Consider the following 18,089-nt stretch of genomic DNA (forward strand, 5'->3'; position numbering starts at 1 on the left):
ATGTTGTTGCACTAATTGAATGTGGCAGGCATGCTGCAAGTGAGACAGAGAGAGAGAGAGAGAGATGAAGTGGGGCAGAAGTGCAGAGCTGCAAAGGCAGGCAAAAAGTTGAGCTTGTCTCTCGCCACAGCATGACGCTCGCACTGTCTCACTCCAACACACATTTGCATCTGTCTGTGTGTGTGAGTGTGTGTGTGTGTTTGTATCAGTGTCGGAGCACACAAGTAGCTTCATTTTGCGCCACAATTCGTATTCGCATTCGCATTTTAAGTGCAACGGCACACAGATTGCGATTGCTGTTGACATGGCAATGCAATAAAAGTTTGCTCCTCGCTGCTGCTGTTGCTGCTGCTGTTGGTGTTGCTGCTGCAATTGCAGTGGCAGCAAAAGGCATCATGCAGCATCATGAGGCAGACAACAGACGGCAGACGACGGCAATTGTTTCCCATTATTGCTTATGCTGATGATTAAGAGCGTCAGGCGCAATGCAGCTCAGCTTCCATTCGACGACGACGACGACGACCACACAAAAGCCATCAGCCAGTGGCAGATTAAAATGTGTTAATGGCCCCCCTTCCACTCCCCCTTCTTCTCCCTCCACTCACTTATTGGGTACAGCTGGAGATTTGAAGAGAGACAGAGAGAGAGTTGCAAATTGCCATCAATTAAAATTACAAAAGGCAATTGCATGGCGCACTAAATACGAGAACGCATTCTATGTGCTTTATTGACTGTCACAGCCAAACACAACACAACACACAACACAGCATAATACAACAGTTAAGACAATTTGCTCAACATCAATTTGGCATTTTCACTGCCGATGGCAAATGCGAAAAGCGAATGCAATAACTGTCAGGTATTTTTCCTATTTATGAGTGCAACCTTAAAGTTTTCACATATTTTCCGAAATATTTATAAACAAAAATTCTGTCGTTGCCGTTGTCTTTCTGCATGCCACTGCCTCATTGTGTTTGTGGCAGCATTAAATGTCTGTGTTTACTTTGAGAGACAGTCTCAGCCAAAGCCCAAGTCTATTTATATCACATATGCATTCAAGAGCCTAGCTGAATCTATGTGCACAGAAAAAAACCTGCTTAAATTAAGAAATTAAATATAAAGATTAAATTCCTCTTCATTGACAATTTCTTAAATCAATTATCAAGATTCTACAATAATTCTGAAGCAGCAATTTTTGTATTTCATGGATTAAAAAAATGTTAAAGTCAAACTTGGAAGATAACATCTTAAGCAAGATTTAACATACTTGAACTTCGATTGTTAAGAAATTACAATTTGTTTTAGTTTTCTCTACAATTTAACATTTCTGTAATTAACACATTTTTCAATATTAAAATTATTAGCGACAACAAGTTATAATAATATAATAAGTTATAAGAAATAATAATAAAATTCTTGATTTTGAGTGCTGTTTGATGTCTACTTTAAATGCATTAGTATAAACATAATGTAATCTGTGGTATATTCTAGTATTTTTTTGTAAATTAATTTGGTATATAATAAGAGTGCTTACTGAGCTCATAGCGACAACAGCGACATCGAGTTTTAGTTTTAGAGGAGGGGTATTATAACATTCGAAAAATTTAAGAAACAAAAATTTGATAACTTTTCGATATTTACTCTATGGTATATTTTCAATGTAGTAGTGTACTCATATACCTAATATAATCTGCGGTATATTAAAGTATTTTGTAAATTAATTTGGTATATCATAATAATAATTATGGTATATTTTGATTGATTGATTAATATAAAGTATGGTATTTAAGTATTATTCGGTTAGGTTAGGTTCGAATCATCTAAGAAAAGAAAATTAAATTTTTGATATTGGGTGCTGTTAGATGTCTACTATAATGTATTCTGTGGTATATTTCAGTATTTTTGTGAATTAATTTGGTATACAATAAGAGTGCTTACTGAGCTTATAGCGACATCGAGTTTAAATTTTAGAGGGAAATTATAACATTCCAAAAAATTTAAGAAACAAGAAGTTGAGAACTTTTTGGTGTCTACTTTATGGTATATTTTGAATGTAGTGAATGAATATACTCATATACCTAATATAGTCGGTGGTGTAAATTAATTTGGTATATCATAATAATACTTATGGTGTATTTTGATTAATTGATAAATATAGAATATGGTATTTAAGTATTATTCGGTTAATTAATTTGGTATATCGGAATAATACATTTTTGTGACTTTTTTCTCTCTGTGTAGTCATACATTCAAGATATTGTCAGCGAATAATATTAGCCAGAATATGTCTATATAGAAGTTGTGTTGAATTATCTAATCAGCCAAGCTTGCTTGCTTGTTTATCATTTATTAAACTTTAGCTTAGCGTGTTGTCAACCAAGTTGGTTGCAATTTAAGCCGTTTCGCTTAACTTTTTTACAGCTGGTTGAGTTACACCTAAGACCAATGTTGACTAGCACTTTTGGCCCTAAGCAGAGGAGAGAGAGAGAGGGAGAGGGAGAGAGAAGGAGAAGAGTTGTAACCAAGGCAACACACACAGTTTGCAATATTGCATTTTGTGCTCACATTGAGACTTATAAGAATTCTCACTGGCAACTCAACACACAAAACTGGGATTTAAAAGGAATTTAGCAGCAACCTGAAAGAAAGAAAGACAACAGCAACAACAACAACAACAGCAACAGCAAGTTGCAAGTACAATTGTAGCAGCTGTTGCTCTGTTGCCAACTGATGGAATTCTGGCTCTCACTGACATTGCAGGTACACTTGGCTAGTATTTAGACAGCAGAAGAAGCCAGACGACAACGTCTTCGACTTCGTCTTCGTCGTCGTCTTCATTGGCCACCCACGCTACTTAAGCTGGAAAAAGCATGTTTAAATGTTGCCTCTGCTTTTGTTTGCTATCCCCATGGATGATGTCCGATGTCCGAGCGAAGCTCCTTCTCCTCAAGTGTAGTTACTTTATTTTCCAGCAATTTGTTACATGTGTTAGTCGCAACATGCTGCAGGGGCAACACTTCCTTGGCTGCTTGGCTGATGTTGCTGCTGTTGTTCTTCTAGTTGCTGTTGTTGTTGTTGTTGTTCGTCGCCCACGCTGAAAGACGCTGCCAAGGCAAAAGTCAAGGTAGATATTTTGCTGCTACTTCAGTTTGTTGCTAAGTGGAAAACTTTGCGCACAAGTTTGGCAATGGACAGGAAATACACTGAAATTTCTCCCACTTGACTTTTCTGGTTAATATAAAATTAATTAGGCATTTAAGTTCATATGTCGCATTATAACTTGGGGTACTTCTACCATTAAGCGTATTGTTTGTACAACAGATATTGAAATGTGAATAATTGATTAATTTGATTGAAATTGAAGCGGGGCTCATTAGGTGGGGCTCAGGTAAAGGCACCATCAATTACTCAATAAAAGTCAGGTACGAATTTGCAAGCTGTATGCGGCCATAGATCAAAGACGTCAAACAAAACACACACACACACACACACACACACACACTGACGTAGAGAGCAATCACATTTCATGCATTCACTGTCATTGTCGGGCTAACAACCCTGGACCTGGACCCCCAAACTTCCCCCCTCTTGCTCCCTCCTCTCGCATTGACAAATGATTGTAAGTTGAAGCAGCAGCAGCCTTGCCACTGCCATAGTCAGATTGCTGCTGCATTTGGTAAATTAATCAACCCTTGTTGAATGATAGAAGTGGAAGGCACTGAGATGGGAGCAATGTCTGCAGGGTGACAAGCCATAATTACGTTTTAAATGCAACCGTTGCCGTTCTTTGTCTGTTGCCTGCCACACGGGTTTGGGGGCAAGACGCAGCCTGCGGCCAAAAGCTGAATAATTTGCAAAATCAATTGCATGCGATTCAATTAGAGATGCGTTCGTGCCACACATTGTTGCAAAGATCAAAAAACCAAAAGCTTAGCTTCACCACAAATATGAAAGGCTCTTTTGGCCACTTTGAGCGTATTCAAAAGCAATAAACATGAATGCAATCAAACACTTTGTGTGTTGCTTGCTAATCGATGTTCATTTTTATTAAATAATTGCCACTTAATAAGACTTTAGTTTATTTGCCAATAAAAATACTTAATTCAGTCTCTTTATCGATTCCTTTTCGATCATTCGTTCATCGGCGAGCTGGCAGTAAAAAGTACTGCACAGTGTTGCCAACTGAAACGAATTATCGAATGAGTGTTTAAATTATCGATATATTTAATTTACACATACTACACAATAAAATTTGCATTTAAATGTGATTTTAAGAGAGTATTTAGTGAGTCTATCAATTTAAATTTGTTGTTTTGGTTGCAACTGCAATGCGTGTAAGCTGCAATTGTCATTGCTTTTGTGTTGTTGTTACTGCTGTGATCTGCAGCAATTGTGCGTTGCAGTTGCACAATTCTGCAGCATTTACCTTCTGTTCGATTTCGATTCGATTCGATTCCATTTGTTTAACTATCCTCACACACACACCCACTCACACATGCACGCCCCCGACGACAACAAAAAAATAAGAGCCCACAATTTATAAGCCTTTTGGCAACATTTTGTGGCTTTGATTGCAATTATCTTTTGAATTTTGTATTTATTTGCTACACTTTGGGCCAATTGTGTTCGTTGCACGGCTTTTGTGTGTATTGTCATTGTCATTTGTTGCCCATGTTGCATGTGCAAATAAACTGCAACCACGTTCGTTGTAACACATTCGAGGGGGGAGGGAGTGGCCAGAGCTCTTTGTTTACGCATCGATTGTGTTGTGTTGTGAAGCCTTTGTGGAGTTAGTTTTACAATTTGCCGTTTATTAATTGGCAATTTCGTAAAGAGTGTGTGTAAGTGATTCATGATGGCCTCGGGCCATCATCATCAACATCATCATTGATGAAGAAGTCACATCAACAACAACAGTAAGTAAGCAACCCCCCGTTTTGTGGACATCTCGTATCGTTTCGATTTATTAATTATTCAATCGGTTTTGCGCACAAAGTTCATTGTCTAGAGCTGACCCCAGTGATGCGGCGGCAATCCCTGGCCATTGGGATAGTTACTCGAGTTGAGATGCTCCAGCAGATAGTTGGCAAAGTATTCGCTGCGCTGCTCGTGCGGCACAAGCTGCACCGCCCGCCAGCCATTCACAATGGGAGCGCACCTCTCCGGCTGCATAGGAAACGGCTTGCAGATGGTCCAGAAGCTGCGTTTCTTGCGCGGTCGTTGAGGTACGTTCACCGTCTCTAGCATGTGGTGTAATTCGATTGGCGGCTCGTGCGGTGCATCCAAGAGCATTGCCACCTGCGGATTCTCTTGCCGCATCGCCTGCAACTGCGCTGCGTCCAATTGTCGCTCCCAGGCCTCGGCATCGGCATCGCCGCCATCGGCGGCAGCCGGCAAATGAACAACATTCGCCACACCGACCTCGGGCAATTGGATGCGTATCGCTGCTTCTTCGACTGCCTCCCGATCCATGAGTTTATCGAGGGAAGAGGGAGGTGGGGGGTGTGGAAGAAGGAGAATGCTTGCTCTGTTCCTTTGGCACAGTCAACAAAATGAGAATGGGAAAGAAAAGAGAATACGGCAGTGGAAAGCGCTGCTAATTGAGTTTAGTTAATTTATGTTGTATTTGTTTTTTTTTCGTTTCTTTTTATTGTGTTGCTTACTGCGAGCTTAATGTAAAACTGAAATATGTTCAATAATGTTATAAGCGCAGCCTGCTCAACATAACTTTTGTAAATTGAAAAACTACATACATACATACATATGTACATGTGTATTGAGTTTTGGTCGAGCAAAAGCCAATTTCGTATGCTATGAAATAGAACTGTGTATCCATTAGGTGCAAAACACCCACACCCACACCCTCTCACACACACACACACTCACACTCACATTCAGTTAGGTGAAGCATACATATCCATATCCATATCGACAACTTGAATGTCAGACAGAGAGACGAGCTGCCCAAAGGCAACTGCTGCTGCTGCCTCTTCTGTTGCTCCCCAGCGTCCAGCTACAAATGGATAAATGCTGTCTGACATTTACCCACTTACCCTCCCCCCACCTCCTTCCTCTTTGCGCAGCAACACACTCGCAGTCAGAGTCAGAGTTGCCACCCACAATGATTGCACGCATTTAGCCCTCTTTAACCCAATGGCGACTCACTTTTGTTGTGAATGTCTCTATGTGTGTTAGTGTATGTGTGTGAGTGTGCTTGTGCTGCCTGCGTCACCATCGTCAGCACACCATCGACCATCACCATAAGCATTACAAGCAATTTAATTCGTTGTAATGTTGCCATGAAGCACACGCCGCAGCTGCTGTCCCATGTTGCCATTGTTGTTACTGTTGCTGTTGTTGTTGCTGTTGCCTGCTCTCATAATGCACTGTAAACGATGCCATTATGCCAGTCCGCGCAATTATTCATTTCGCTTATTATATAAACACATTTATACGCCTATTATAATTAAATTCGGCAATCTGCAATCTCAACTTTTCGCCAGAGCTTAATCAATTTGCGAGTGCTTAAAAACCATTTTGCCAGCCAAAGCGCCAAATTGTAAGCTTTTAAATGAAACGCAGGCAAGCGTGTGACTGACACACACACACACACACACCCACAGTAGCATATACTCACACATACATGTACAACGCGCATCCAACAAGTTAGCTGTTAGCAACATGTTGCTGGCAACATTTGCACAAAGCGCCGACGCATTCGCTCGCAATTTCCGCTCTTTTTGCGCTCTCTCGCTCTTGCTCTTTCTCTGTCTAATGCTGCTGTCTCGCTCGCCAGTTGGCTGCAATTTATTGAGGCCCCTTCCTGCCACGCTCTGTGTGTGTGTAATCACATTGTTGCCATTTTCACTTCATTATTTTGCTTTTATATGTGGCAATTTTGTTTTATTGCTGGCGGCCCGACAGCATCCTTCGGCTTATGTTTGCGTAAGCTTTGGCGCGCGCTCTTGTCTGCGGACGAATTTTTAGCGCAATTAACCCTTATGCTCTCTCTAGACACGGATAGAATTAAAATATTTAGCTTAGAGAATTCTCATCTTCATTTCAAAAATATGCTCTCTTCAAAATATGCTGCTGCTGCTGCTGCTGCTGCTGCTACTCATTGACTTACCTCTGCCACGGCCACTTGCGATTTAGTTGGTTAAGCAACAAGGCCAGGATGCGCCACCTTCTGCCACCCATCAACAGCAACAACAACAACAACAGAAACAGGAGTCACAGCCCAGAGGAAGTCGACCCTCAATGTCGCTTACTCGCTTCAAGCGACCTTGTTTGTGCACATGTATAAATGCGTATAGTGTGTGTGTCTCTCTGTATGTGTGTGTGTGTGTGTGTGTGTGTGTGTGTGTGTGTGTGTGTGCATGAAGCAGACAGTAATTATTATGCCATGTCCAGCGATAATTGGATTCAATGGAATGCCTCCATGTCCGTGTAAAGCAGCAACTGCAAGAGCGAGACTTTGTCAATGTGTGAGTTGGGTTATTGCATTCACACTGCACTCACTCACACACTCACTCACTCACTCAGTGAGTGGCAGCCATTCAATCAGTGTTTGCCAGTGTGAGTTTCGGATTTGTATGTTTATTAAATGCTTGGCTGACAATTAAATATTGTCAACTAATCGCATGCAGTTGCTTAAATGCTCAAATATTCCCACAATCTACGATTTAATCTACACACACACACATTCTCTAGTCAAATTTCGCATTTACTTAATTATTAACAAGCATTATAAGCTGACAACTATTGTTCTATTAGCAACATTTATGAAGTTTATTCAATATAATTGCTTGGATTAATTGGAATATGTATAATATTCCTAAATCTGTTCAAATAGACAATTCCAAATTAGCCTTTACTTCTTTTTTTGTACTTTAAAACACGTTCAGTTTTAAACATTTTTTTTGCTATTATCCCAATAAATTCTAATTGCAATTACATTTTGTTTTTGTTTTTTATGTTTCATTGTTATTCTAAAACTTGTTCGTATAACTTCTATTTAAGAAATACTCAAAATAATTATTAGTTTTTTAGCAATAATTTGATTTAATAATGTACTTATTAGAAGTAATGTATAAGATTTTTTTTTTTTAACATAATTGTAGTTGCAATAATTTGTATATTCGTATAGATTCCTTATCAATAAATTCATCAGTTTAAATATAAACTTAAATTTGTTTGTAATATAATTTTTGGTAATTTAAAACACGATATAAAATCTCATTTTCTATTATTCCTATACAAATTTCTAATTATCTTTTGTTTTTCTAAAGTTCTAGTTTCTAGTTCCATTGTTATTTTGAAACTTGTTCGTATTATTTATCTTTTAATGCGTCGTTTTAAATAACATTTTAAATAATGATTAGGCATTTGAAAATAAATTTAATTCAAAAATGTAATTAATAAAAAGTATTGTACGTAATATGATATTTACTTGAAATTATCCTTCGATTCATTATATTTATGAGTTTTTTCATAATATTATATAATCCCTGCATTATTTTAAATTATTTTTCTATTGAAAGAAAAAGCCAAATTATCCCGCAGTATTTTTTATTTATTCCATTTTTAAATACATTGCCTTAAATAATATTTACTTGATAACTTCTAAAAAGTCTTTTACTATATTTCTAATAAAATGTTCCAATCATCTCGAATTGTTCTCTTAAATTCCATTATTATTATACAACTGGTTGATATGATTCATCTTTAAATGCGCTGTTAAAAACAATATTCTAAATAATTAAATGACTAACTAAATAAACATTGTTATGCACAAAGTAATTTATTAATGAGCTCGCGTATTTTCTGTGTAAAAAGTTGATAGCATCTCGACGTTTGATTAACCGATAAGAAATCGACAAATTATGCGTATTAAATGGGATTTGACGCAACGATTAAAAAGTCATATTAAGTAAATGCGCTTGTTTTAAACGATAAAGTTTCGAATAACAACACCCTCTATATATTTGTGTTAAAATTAAACGAAATTCAGCTGACGCAACTGATCAACCTGATTGTTTTATTAACCGTATTTATATTCGTTTATGAATTGACTTGCAGCCAAATACTGGATTGTCCAGCTAAAATAAATTAATGTTATGAACAAAAGCGACTGCTTCTCGATTGAGAAAGGTCAACCGAGAGAATTTCACTCTCCCTCTTTCTCTCTCTCTCTCTCTCTCTCAATCAGATTTGTTGAAATCATAATCTACATAAATTGACTTCTAAGTGTGTGTTTTGGTTAATTCATAAATTGGTTGGCATTTCAAAGCAGATTCATTTGCATCGTAAAATTGTCATTATGATGGATTCGAAGGCATTAGCATAACCCAAATATTCGACTAATGAATCTTTTAATGCTTGCAGGCGTCTGTTTAAGCTGTTTTACCAGCTGCCAGCTAATTAAATTGAAATATTATTGCATTTAATTATCGGCCAAGACAATTGTTTTAAATACTCCTTTGCTGGCTCGCTGGCATAAAATGTCAACTGCATTAGCGTCATCATCGTCATAATGTGGCAACACTCGGGATGCTTCAACCAGGGGCCTTTGATCTGTATCTTTGTCTGTCTGTCCGTCCGTCTGTCTGTCTGTTGGCTGCTGCGCTGGCGGCAACGTTTCGCTTGTTGAATTCAATATAGACAAACATATTTTTTATGGCACCCAGAAGAAGTAGAAGGGCGATGCAAGGGGACAAACTGGGTGCGTTTTGCTTTTATATTTTCGTTTTTAATTACTTTTGCGCTATTTTTGAGCAGTCTGTCTGTGTGTGTGTCTGAGTGCGTTATATAGGCCTAGACTAGTACACTGAAAAAATTTTTAGGAAATCCTAATTTTTCTAGCCCTAGTACTAAGAATTTTCTTCTAAAAAGAGCGTCAAGAACATACAAATGTTGAAATCAGATTTTGTTAATAAGAAAAGAATTCATATGCTTTTAAGACCACAAACTTTATATAAAAGATATAAAATATGTTGCACTATATTGTATTTTTTTTTTTTTTTTTTTTGAAAATTAAATTAATTTGTATTTTAAAAGCGCATTTAGTCAGGCATGTTGAAGACTCTACTAATTATCGATACGAACAGCATTTATATTAGATTCCTGGAACGACTTTAATTAGATTACAGTGAAATCTGGTTCGAGACAAAAAACTGCTGAAAGTATTATATAGTAAAAACTTTTATACAAATTTCGATGGATTCGAGAATTTTGTTACCTAAATTTAGTATTTTAAGTCTTATTTTGAGAGACATTATTCAGATTAATGTTCTTATTTTGTATTATTTGATCTTAAAGTAATCGTATTTTAAAAACTTAATTTTTAAGATGAATGTTCTAGATCTTTTCTTTCAGTGTATAGTATTCCATAGCAAAGTAAACGCCGGGGCAGAAACAGCAACAGCGACTGCATCTCTCTTTACTAGGTGTTAATTTATTTTTAATTTTTATTATTTATCTGCTCGCTGCGATCGTCGTTCCCCTTCACTGTTTAAGTGGATCTCTGTATGGAAGAGATCTATGCTATTCAATGTTGACGTTTCTATTGCATGCCACTGTCACTGGCAACTGGCAACTGGCAACTGGCAGTGGCACATTCTGGCTTCCAGGTCTCCAGACTGCGCTCTGCACTCTAGAGCTCGCATGCAATTAATATCATTTTTATGTTCTAATGACATACGTTGCGCTGCATTTCGTATGCATTTAGTGGCCCCTCAAATATCATCGCTCAAAACGGCGTGGCAGGCACGAATCTTTCAAGTTGTAAAAACGCCATTAAATTGCCAGCGAAGTGGATGCCCCCTGAATGTCCCCCTCCCTCTCTATCTCTCTAAATACTGCTTCTAGTTGCAACGCCCTCTACCGGACTGATCTGGCATGATCACTCAACACCCATGCCGGGCAAAAAAAGAAGAAGAAGCTCAACTGGCGGCTTGCCCATTGCATTTTCTCTCTCTCTTTCTCTCTCTGTCGGTCGTAAACTCAGCAATGCGTAGGGCGCCCCAATTAATGGGTTGAGGCGAGTCGCTGCTTCTGCCTCTTGTTTATTGGCTTTAATTAATTTGTATGTTTTTATTTCAATTTGAGTAAAATTTCTTCGTTCGTTTCGTTTCGTTTTTGGCTCTCTTTTGTTGTAAATATCATAAATACTTCGTTCGCTGGCCTCATAAACTTGCTGAAAAAATAATGATAATAAAACTCGAAAGTACGTAGAAAGTTCCACCAACAACTCAGTGTGGGTGTAGTGTGTGTGTGTGTGTGTGTGTGTGTGTGCTAGCTACTGTGGCTGCAGTTATCATGATTGGAATCTTAATGGCCAATAAAGGCTAATTAAATGCTAAGACAAGAGATTCTTCTTTTGGGCCAAGTCGATCAAATATTGAAAACTGTGGCATAAATCAAATCAGCCCAAAAAGCTGATTGCCTGCACACACTCACACAAACACACACTTGTGACAAAATTATTCTAATTGTGTGTGGTTGAAATGTGAATGTGTGTGTGTGTGTGTGTGTCTGTGTGTGTGTGTGTGTGTGTGTGTGTCTTGTATCGCAATATCCACTTCAAGCTTTGTCGTTGACAGCAAACCAAAAGGCGAATCGAAATTGTTGAATTGTGCCGTGGGGTTGCCCCTCCCCTCACCATCGCACACTCCCTTCCTTCCACCCCTTCCCCACTCTCCACTCTCCTCTTCTGCTGTTTGTCAGCCTGGCAATAGCAACCGCCTGCATCTCTTTAGCATCGAGACAACGTTGTGCCTCTGTTGACTTCTGTTGCCTGTCTTTTGAGTGCCTCTGCCTGGTTGTATAGTATGTGGCAGCAACACTTGGTGGCATGAGGCATGTGGTAGCTATCGGGGGGGCAGGCAGCAACTGTGTCTGCTCGTCCAAAACTCACAGCACAACAAATCGTCTTCAATGCTTGGGCAAACGCATTTTCAAAATTGATGCGGTGTCTGCGTTTAGGTGGAAAATTGAATTTTCATTTTCATTTCGAGTTTTCATTTTATTTTTTTTCCCCTCCTCCCTCCACCACTCTCCACACTCCCTCCTCGCATTGCGTTTGGGTGTGTAAACTTAAATTTGATGAGCCTGAGGTATTTAAATAAATTGTTGCATGCGTTCTGTTTGACATTTTGTTATTTTCGCTGTTTGATGGCTGAAGTTTGAACTGGCACTTGCCTCCCTCCCTACCTCCCTCTCCCTTTTAGTTGCCCATGTCACCCTCTCATGCATTTTGGCGCCCCCCTTTGTGCACCTGCAGCGCCTCATTCTCCAGCTCCTCTCTGAATTCGGTGTGGTATAATTTTAGATAGATGGCCCCCCACTCCAACGCATAAATCTTGTTTTGGGGTGAAAATGTGTAGTGAAAAATGTGAAAATGCATTAATAATACACATTTTGGTGCAGCACTTAATTGCCGTGGCAAAAAGGTCAGCGAATTAATAAACAATATTATTGTTTAACTATAAATAAGTTGAATGAATTCTTGACTTTAAACTCGATACTCTAATTAAGTGAATCATCGTTAACTCTTTTTCCACTCTGATCGAATTCCATCAAGATTATTTTTAATGGCTAATTATAGGTAATTTCCAGTAGCTAAATGCTTTTTGATTACTGCACTGAAAGACAGAAAGAGATTTACGAAAAAATGTCAGATAATTTAACTACATAAATGAAATGCCATTCTCTCCAAAACGTGCTCAGACGAAAAGCAAAAGACAACGATGCGTATTATTCATATGTATTACTTTTATGTTGATCTCAGGCACAATCAAGCGCAGACGTTGCTAATTGCAGGGCACTTTCATTAGGCTATCTATAGGCAATATATGACCATAGTTGGTTGGTTGGTTGGTTTGTTGGTTGGGGACAGACAGTAAATAGAATCATCAGAGTCCGATAAAAGCGTTATCAGGCCCCATCACATTTATAGCTGCTGATTAATGAAGTCAACCGTCGATTGCCGGCGGCTGGAGCTCATTTAATTGCTCCGTTGGCGACTTTGCTTGTAAAGAAGACAAAGAGCCACGAGAGTCGAAAGAAGAGAGAAGAGTAGAGTAAACTGCACCAAAAAAGAGCGAACGACAAATGGCAACTGTTGCCGGTGGCTGTTGCCGATGTTTTCGCTGTTGCTGTTGCTGTTGCTGCTGTCGTTTCGGCTCATTGTCTCTGCGAGTCTCTGCCTGCTGCCTGTTTGCTACTTGCTGCCTGTCGGCTCTTAAACGACTGAGAGACCAACGGACGGACAGACGGACGGATGGACGGACTGACTGCAACATTCTTTGCTGACAACGCAGTAATTAAAATTCAATTGCAATTAAAAGTGCGCACGCAAAACGGGCAACGACAAACACAAAAATGAAGCGGGGCACGAGCTCTCAGTTCGCAATTCGCAGTTCTCAGTTCTCGCGAATGCCAATGCGACTCGCATTGAGGATTGAGGATTGAGTTCGAGGGGCCATCGAGGGCGCATTGCGTAATACTGTCGCATCGCCAACAGTTTTGTCTGCTGTCTGTTGGCTGTTGTTTGTCCTGCAGCCTGTTGCCACTTTGGAAATAGTCTCATGCGACTCGTTTGGCTGCTTTTTGTGCACTTTTGCACATTTTAGGCGTAGGCGTAAGCGTTTGATTAGCTTGCAATTCCCACTCTCTATCTCTCTCTGGTGATTGCCAAATCCACGTTATGTGAGCTGCTGTTTGCCTAATGCGATATGAGTTACAAGTCAATGACAATTTGACATTGGCCTGGGAAATGTTTTCCCCGCTGACATCACAAGTGATTCCATGGAAATACTGCAAACGATCAACGAACATGCCAATTGATACAATAACAATAACAATAACAATACATAAAAGTATCAACATTAATTGCGACCCTTTTCATGGGCTTCTTTGCCTTCAGTTTTGAAATTCACATGAATTTTGTGTCGCTCGTCGCTGTCAGCAGAAAGTTTGGAATTATTAATAAGTGCAAAATTAATAGGAATTATAAACAATTATTGTACAATGGCTTTGCTTTTTGACTCGGCATTTTTTCGTGTACATTTTAAGGTTTTGTTTTCTGTTCATGAAGCTAATGACCGTTTAGACAGGTGGCAAAGTGAAGCCACAACAAAGTGTTTAAATTCGTTCGATGTCGTGACTTGAACTTGTTTTAATTAATATCATTTTGGTAATTAATTGTTATTATCAGCAACATCATCATCATCATCGTTTGCATTTGCATATATTGGAGTATTATGTTTCGTTTATCTGCGGATGAAGTTTTGCCTCATATTTCATAATTTCCATATATGCAAATCCAGTTCATGGCAAACTTGTTGCGAATTTTAACTGAACTGAACTGAACGTAACATGAAACATGCCAATCAAACCGTTGCTGTTAGTGATTATTGTTTTTGGTTCATTAAATAATTGCGAGCACTGTTTGCCATATGATCTACATGCATATGTGCATACTCACACACTCTCTCACACACACACGTACTACACTCATATATAGTATAGATAGATTGTGACAAGAGGGCGCTCCGTGGTGTGGATGAACATAATTAATTGCAGGCTGTTGTTTAAATACAATTTCTGCTTTATTATTTGACAGACACGCACAACTTTCCTGCACTCGAAACAATACTCGAGTAACGTTAACGTTAATCCGTGAGATACTAAAGTATCTGCAGACGTGTGCGAGGCTTAATTAGCTGCTTATATTCCATATAATTATTTAATATGTTCAAATTTACTATAAATATTATTTTTATAAATTTCTGTAATTTAATAAATACATTTACATTTACCAGTTCTTTTTATTTTTTTAATTTCTTCTATAAAATTTCAGTTTTTTCTAGGTATTTTCAAATTTATAGTATAATTATTTGAAGTGTTAGCATTTTTTAAATATATTCAATATTTTGTAATTATTATAAATATTATTTCTATACATGTCTTTCGTGATATAAACTGACATATTTTGTATTAGATGGTATATTTTGAATGTAATAGTATATCGATTTTCCAAATCAAGCCTTCGATATATTTCAGTATTTGCAGTATATTTTTTAGAATATTTTAAGATAAATTTAATAAAAATTGAAAAGTATATCAATATACCAAAATGAGCATTAAGTATATTTTTAGTATATTAATTTAGAATAATTTTAAAAACTGGGTAGCGGGTATCTCGCAGTCGAGTACCCTCGACTGTATCTATATTACTTGTTTTCAGTATATTTTTTTTTACAATATTTTAAGAGAAATTTATTAAAAATTGTAATAGTATATCGATATACCAAAAGAAGCATTCGGTATATTTCAGTATTTTTTCAGTATATTTATTTGGAATATTTTAAGATAAATTTAATACAAATTTTAATAGTAAATCGATATACCAATAGGAGCATTTGGTACATTTTAGTATCTTTTAGTATATTAATTTAGAATAATTTAAAAAGAATGCTGCACTGTTTTACTCTAATTGATTGGGTAGCGGGTATCTCGCAGTCGAGCACACTCGACAGTCACTCTCCAGCTTGTTAATTTTCCATCTGTATTTCTTGAACAAGTCTTTAAGTTGTATTATTTCAACGCTCATTGTAATCTCGTTACTTACACTCTTTTGCATTGCTGCACAAGTTACTCCAGTTTTTTCGCTCAGTGCATTCGCACGCACGCACATTGCGAAGGTCCCGCATAATTGTCACGGCACATTTGGGAAATAATTCTTAAATAATTTCATCAATTATGGTGCTCAGCTGTAAAGCGAGGGCGCGGGAGAGGGCGAGGGCGAGGGAGCGGGTGTGAACGCTGGCTGCCTGCGTTGCCATTTCAATTATGTTGATATTAATTTTCATATTTAATTTAACGCGAAAATAAAATGGCAACACGAGTGACCGACCGCCAATGGTGGCATGCAACGAGACGAGTGCAACCAGCAACGAAGAGGGGGGGGGGGAGAGGAGTAGGAGCTGGCCATGTTTCGGCCCCAAGCGTGAACTGAACCATTTACAGAATACGTCAAAAACAACAACAACAACAAGAGCAAGAACAACAAGAACATTTGTGAAATCCATTTTGCAGTAAAAACCGCATGCATTATTTAATTTTTAAGTGAAATCAATTACAAACTCGTTCGGGGCTGCTGGCTGACTGCTGGCTGGCTGACTGGGACCAAGGCTTTTGATGTTAAATGCCAACCGCGCTGCGCTGCGTCGTTGATGATGTCGCCCAACAACAAAATAAGGGAGAGTGAGTAGGAGAGTGTGATAAGAGAGAGGGGGGGCGACGGAAGTGCGCATAAATGCAGTTGCAGTCGAATAAATAAATAAAAAATATATTTTGCCATTAAATTTCAATTAATAACAACGCAAACACACACACGTGCAGCGCATCAGCAACTGTTGTTGTCGTCATAATTATGGTTGTTGTTGCTGTTGCATTCACGGCTGCGGCTGCTGCTGCAATATTAATACATTTTGGCAGTCGTGCGTGCGCTGATTGCCGCAAGCCCATGAAATTAAGTCACAAATTAATTAATTAATGCAATCAATACGTGCGACATTTGCATTCGCAATTACAATTATGCATTCGCCGACGACGACGACGACGATGACGACGTTGCAGTCACAATTTAAAGGCGAACATTTCTTACGCTCTAAATTTAGTAAACACATAGACAACTACTATGTGTGTGTGTGTGTGTGTGTGTGTGTGTGGCCTAGCTGGCCATACGAATTGGACACACTTTGCACACACTCTACACTCTACACTCTACACTCTACACTCTATACTCTACACTCTATACTCTACTCCACCTAAACAGGAGCACACAGCACGCCATGGCGAACATAATTTTTTAATGGACTTTTAATGTTTGTCGCATGCATTCGCCCTCTCTCTCTCTCTATCTTTCTCTCTCACACTCTCTGTGTGTGTCGCGTGAGCTTTTTGGGGTCAACTTAGTTGCCTGGGCACAATTAGCGGACGCCTGTACTTAACATGTGTAAGCTACATACATAGGTGGGTTTTCCGCCAGCTTTTCAGTTACGAGTGTTCGCATAATATGCACTTTCAGTGGCTGTAGTTATAGTAGTTGAGGTAGCACAACCGTTTATATTTGCAATAGATTAGCATATCATTTATTGTGATTACCATATTATCGGGGCTATTATTTATATGCGCCTAGATTATTTTAAATTAGTTACTATATTTTTACAAGCAGAGTACATTACATTATTGCCACGAAATGGCGCAAGTGTGTCACATAATATAATTTATCAACTAGGGAGTGTGGTTGACTGTGAGATACTATTTCAGATAGAACAATCAAATTAACTGGGACTAATAGAAACGAAGTACACTATATAGTATAATGTTGATTATTCAACGATTCCTGTATACTAATCTTTGTCAGGTTTACAATTGTTAGAGAGTCCCACTATTTAGATTCGCTAAATGCAGATTTCGATATAATACATTTTATATTATAGAAAGAACCATTTTTAGAATAAACTATGAAATTAACTGTGACTAATGCAAGTTACACTATATTATAACTGAATAATATAATTGAAAGTACAAACTTTTATATACTAATCTTTGTCAGCTGTATAATCTCCTACTACAAAAAGAGTAACAAACTGCTTCAATTAAATTCATTTTTAATGCAGATTTAAATTCAACAAATTGTATATTTCGGGAAATTCCTTCTTCTGTAATCCATTTGGCTGAAGGCGATTATTAAAATTATTGAAATATATGCGCATACTAATGCCTTATCCCAAACAATTAGTGGCTTTGTTAAAACACAAAAGCAAAAGTTAAATGATAATAAGTCTTGCTAATCATTTAAAAATCGCTGAATAAGTTGATTCAAATTTAACGATCGCTTGGACAAAAACAAATGAGCAGAACGTCACAATTTTACCGTGTCAAATTTAAATGAACCGTTAAATATATAATTTGCTGCTTTTTTGCTGTTCGCCTGCTAGTTAATCTGAATATGTAGTAAATGTTGTGTGTTTGTACTACTGTTTATCTATATGGATATAGAATATATAATATTTATG

The 18,089-nt window shown here is 37.9% G+C and overlaps 2 protein-coding genes across 2 annotated transcripts in view; one reads left to right on the top strand and one right to left on the bottom strand.

The window, feature by feature from the left end:
* Positions 1-18,089, top strand: part of LOC133836724 (uncharacterized) — a 130,715-nt gene that overhangs the window by 13,015 nt on the left and 99,611 nt on the right. The gene's annotated exons all lie outside the window — the stretch shown is intronic.
* Positions 4,956-5,680, bottom strand: LOC133838000 (male-specific protein scotti). Its single transcript, XM_062268922.1, has one exon. It carries the CDS (start codon positions 5,470-5,472, stop codon positions 5,005-5,007), a length of 468 nt encoding a protein of 155 aa, XP_062124906.1. The 5' UTR covers positions 5,473-5,680; the 3' UTR covers positions 4,956-5,004.

This window comes from Drosophila sulfurigaster, chromosome 2R, assembly GCF_023558435.1.
Source record: "Drosophila sulfurigaster albostrigata strain 15112-1811.04 chromosome 2R, ASM2355843v2, whole genome shotgun sequence".
Classification (NCBI taxonomy): Eukaryota; Metazoa; Arthropoda; class Insecta; order Diptera; family Drosophilidae; genus Drosophila; species Drosophila sulfurigaster.